This window comes from Austrofundulus limnaeus, unplaced genomic scaffold (assembly GCF_001266775.1).
Source record: "Austrofundulus limnaeus strain Quisiro unplaced genomic scaffold, Austrofundulus_limnaeus-1.0 Scaffold37, whole genome shotgun sequence".
Lineage (NCBI taxonomy): Eukaryota > Metazoa > Chordata > Actinopteri > Cyprinodontiformes > Rivulidae > Austrofundulus > Austrofundulus limnaeus.
In genome coordinates, this window is record NW_013952439.1 from 724,613 (window position 1) to 728,325 (window position 3,713).

At 40.2% G+C, this 3,713-nt stretch overlaps 1 protein-coding gene across 1 annotated transcript in view; it reads right to left on the reverse strand.

Moving 5' to 3' along the window:
* Positions 1 to 2,270, reverse strand: part of slc25a15b (solute carrier family 25 member 15b) — a 5,458-nt gene extending 3,188 nt beyond the window's left edge. Inside the window, exons 1-4 of the mRNA XM_014006684.1 lie at positions 1,801 to 2,270; positions 1,095 to 1,183; positions 493 to 751; positions 277 to 414 (exon numbers count right to left, since the gene is read on the reverse strand). Of these exons, the coding sequence (XP_013862138.1) occupies positions 277 to 414; positions 493 to 751; positions 1,095 to 1,149 (452 nt within the window). The 5' untranslated portion in view covers positions 1,150 to 1,183; positions 1,801 to 2,270. The remainder of the gene's footprint in view (positions 1 to 276; positions 415 to 492; positions 752 to 1,094; positions 1,184 to 1,800) is intronic.
* Between the last annotated feature and the right edge of the window lie 1,443 nt (positions 2,271 to 3,713).

Here is a 3,713-nt window from a genome sequence, read left to right on the forward strand (position 1 = left end):
GTATCGGGACACCCCTAATGTACATATGCATGCATGTACGTATGTATGCATGTATGTATGCATGTATGTATGAATGTGATAGATAAAGTATTTTGTATGTTGCCTTTTTCTACGAGATATAAGACCATCACAGCAGATAAACCAATCAATGCCATCTTGACTTGGGTTGACTCCACAAGTTAATCAGTTGTAGATCTTCCTCCAGTGATTACTTTCCCCAGGTTCATAAGATATTTTGTTAACAGGCAGACAAACAAACAAGCAAGTTTGACTTACTTCTGACTCTTGGCGATCTTGCCCGACGCTTCCATTTCATGCATGGCTTGCAGTCGACACTTCACCAGTTCAGTGGGGCAGAGCACCAGAGAGGAGAAGATTGATGCAACTGAGCCGGCACAGGCTTTCTGCACGTCACTGCCACAGAGACACGGATACTCAGCTGTTACCAGTCAAGGACATGTTGGTTTATGTTAACTAGGAGAGTCYGGTTACCTCAACACGGCCTCTTTGTGCAGTCCAGCTGTGAAGCGGATGACCTGCTGGCAGAAGCCGTAGCTCATAAAGAGCACGGAGTTCTCTGCGATATTGGCCATCAGTGCTGGAGTGGTGCCCTGGTAGAGACCACGTACACCCACCTGTTTGTAGATTGACACGATGCAGTGGATAAAGCCTCGGTACATGGTGGGAAAGGTCTGCATCTTCACCTTCGCTGTATCCAGAGGCTGTCCACTGAAGACGCACGCGGCTCCCCCTAAAGTCACAGCCATAAGTCACTGAATGCAAACACAGCTCAAATATTGTACAGGAAGGTCAACTACACGTGTCAGAAGGGAGCTAGGAATCAGGGAGCTTTGCAAACTGTTGCAAAATAAACACAAATGGAGAGAAGCGAGCTGGAAAAAGACAAGAGTCATCAAAACCACCTGCTAAGTCAGACACATAGCTACAACAGTGCTACASCTTCGTAATTACCTTCATCAATTCTCTGTCATTAATGCTGAAAACATAAAAATMAGTTTTAGCAACTCCTGTGAAAGTTAAGAAAAAAACTGTTCACACACAACTATACATATGTATAAATATATATAAATTACCTATAGCTCCTGCAGAGAGATCAATGATGGCCTGGACCACTGGGTGAGGAGCCATGCTGGTCAGATAGGTTCTCTTCTTTCAGCAATCTCTTAAAATAAAATCAAAAGTACTGTTTTTGTTAAAACCGTGCTGTTATTAGTTTTTTTGTTTTTTTTAAGTGGGAACATGTGGGGATTAGATCAAAGGTCAGGAGTGCAGCATCTGTAAGCAGGTCTGTGCAAGAGYTAAAAAATGCAAGTAAAAATAATTTAAATACTCCAAATTAAACATTAAAACAAAAGTAATTGCACGTCATTTGCTGTCTCCCTGAAGGAAAACTGATTTTCATGTAATTTGCAGTGTGTTCGCACTGGATAAGACTATGGGATCATAGTAAAAGGCCGTTTTACTTCAGTCCAGTTAAACTAKCAGAGCATTTCAACTTTTAAAAGCAGTAAAATGACCTTTTCCCCAAAAAAATGTAACTTGAGAAGAAGTCTGCCTGGTTTGAACTGACCTGTCAGGTCAAAAGTCACCACCAGAGGGCGACAAAACGCTGCTCTATCTGATGCCATTCTAACTCCTGTTCTTTATGGGTGAAACATTATCAACAAAAACATAAATATATAAGCTTTTTGTTACTGTACAGGACACTTACGTTCCTACTACAGAAAATRTAACTAAAGCAGAAAATTGGCGACTTGTCTGATATTTTAATATACAAACCTCGCACGAGCGTCGAGTTGAACCTCGGGGCATCTACGACTCTGACTCTCAGGGTTAATGTCGCAGACATTGACCCACCGAATGTAATATTCACAGTCGCCTACATGCTAGCTTCCCCMTGTCGGACCAAACACGCTACCTAATGTTATCTCATTAGATCCAACATTAGCYCCTCTGTTTTCACTGACCGGTCAACGAATGAGCTGCCATCAAAGGATGTGAGAGAAGAGGACAGAGAGTCTTTGCTGAACGAAGAGCGCTCACTCTGACCGAAATTCCAGCTACAARCCCTTACACTAATWTGTGTTGAAACTAAACGTCTTTTAATTTTTACGYGTTTAGAATGCTGCTATCGGTTTTAATRATTATATMTAGAYTAMTATTTTATTAGTTTAGTAACAACAATACGCGAAAGTATTACGGARTTATTCTTTCTTTACGATCTTTGGAAGCCACCRAGCGTCCCCAACAACTTCCGGTTCCCTTTTCATTTTTTCAAAAATGAGGTTCCAACCACGTGGAYATTGGTACAGCTCCCCCTCGTGTTGCTTTCTAGTAGTTCACATTTGAGCATAATAGTGTGTGAAAGCAGAGTACATCTCGTACAAGGATTTTTTCTAATCCTTGAGTTTGTTTGACCTTGGAYACAAAGATTATTGTTGATTTGAAAATATAATTGAGAAGTTTCAATGCTTTGACACATCTGGCTTGAATGAATGAGGGAAAAGGACTCTGCAGAACTTGTAGAGCTGCTGAAGAGCAGGGAAACCTCGAGGACCAGGACTGAACACTKTTGTGTTTTACAGAATAATAATTACAAATCACAAATGTATTCATTTCTATTGCTCAAAAAGTAATGATATGACTATTATAAAAAGCATGAATGAATATTCCAAGATCTATTGATTTATAAAACTGTGTGAAGTGGTTACAAAAGGTGCGCTAATGATTAGAAAGTTGCCGGTTCAACTCCCCGGGCTGATAAAAATTATTATTATTTTGTCCTACTTTGTGCTTAACACCCGGGCACCTTAAATGGCAGCTCTGCTTCACAAGCATGCAGTAGRAAAAATGCAGAGATAGATTCCCCACTGAGGGRAATGGACTGAACTTGTATAGCACAATAAAGGTTATTTAATAAAAACAAAGGATGAAGATGAAAACATGGAAATGTTAGTGAAGTGAAACTTCTAAAATCTCTGAGGGACATCTCAATATTGCATAATGTTATGTTTTAGAATTGACCAAAAACATCTTCAAGTCTGTTGTTTCTCATCATCAGATGACATTAGTTTAAAACTCTGATGGGGCAATATGCATTTGTTCAAAGAAAGTTAGACCTTTAGTCAGATCGCTGTAGGACTTAAACCCAACAAACAGACTAAATGTGTCTCAGTGAAATATTTATTTAACAAAAAATAAAGATATTACCTCATCGCAGTAGAAACAGCAGTAGCTCCTGTAAAAATATGCCGAACTTTAAGTCTCACAGCATGAAGAAGAAAGTTTTCAGAATGTTGTGTTCTCCATCAGAGCAGCAGGAAACTGTGTTCTCAGATCTTTAAATGGCTTCATACATTAAACTTTTCTAATATAACTCTGTTTTCAGAGAACATGTCCTTCATTTACTCAAGCAAAACGGCTTTCAGGACTTTAGACAGTGTGAAGGACTGAAGGAACCGTCCAAGGTCCTGAAGGTGCTGGACTGTTTCAGGACGTTAAAACAATGGGAGGGGCTGAAGGAACTGTCCAAGGTCCTGAAAGTTCTGGAATGCTTCAGGACTACAGCGTGAAGGACTGAAGGAACTATCCAAGGTCCTGAAAATGCTGAAATGTTTCAGGACGTTAGACACCGTGAAGGACTGAAGGAACTGTCCAAGGTCCTGAAAGTGCTGGAATGTTTCAGGACTTTA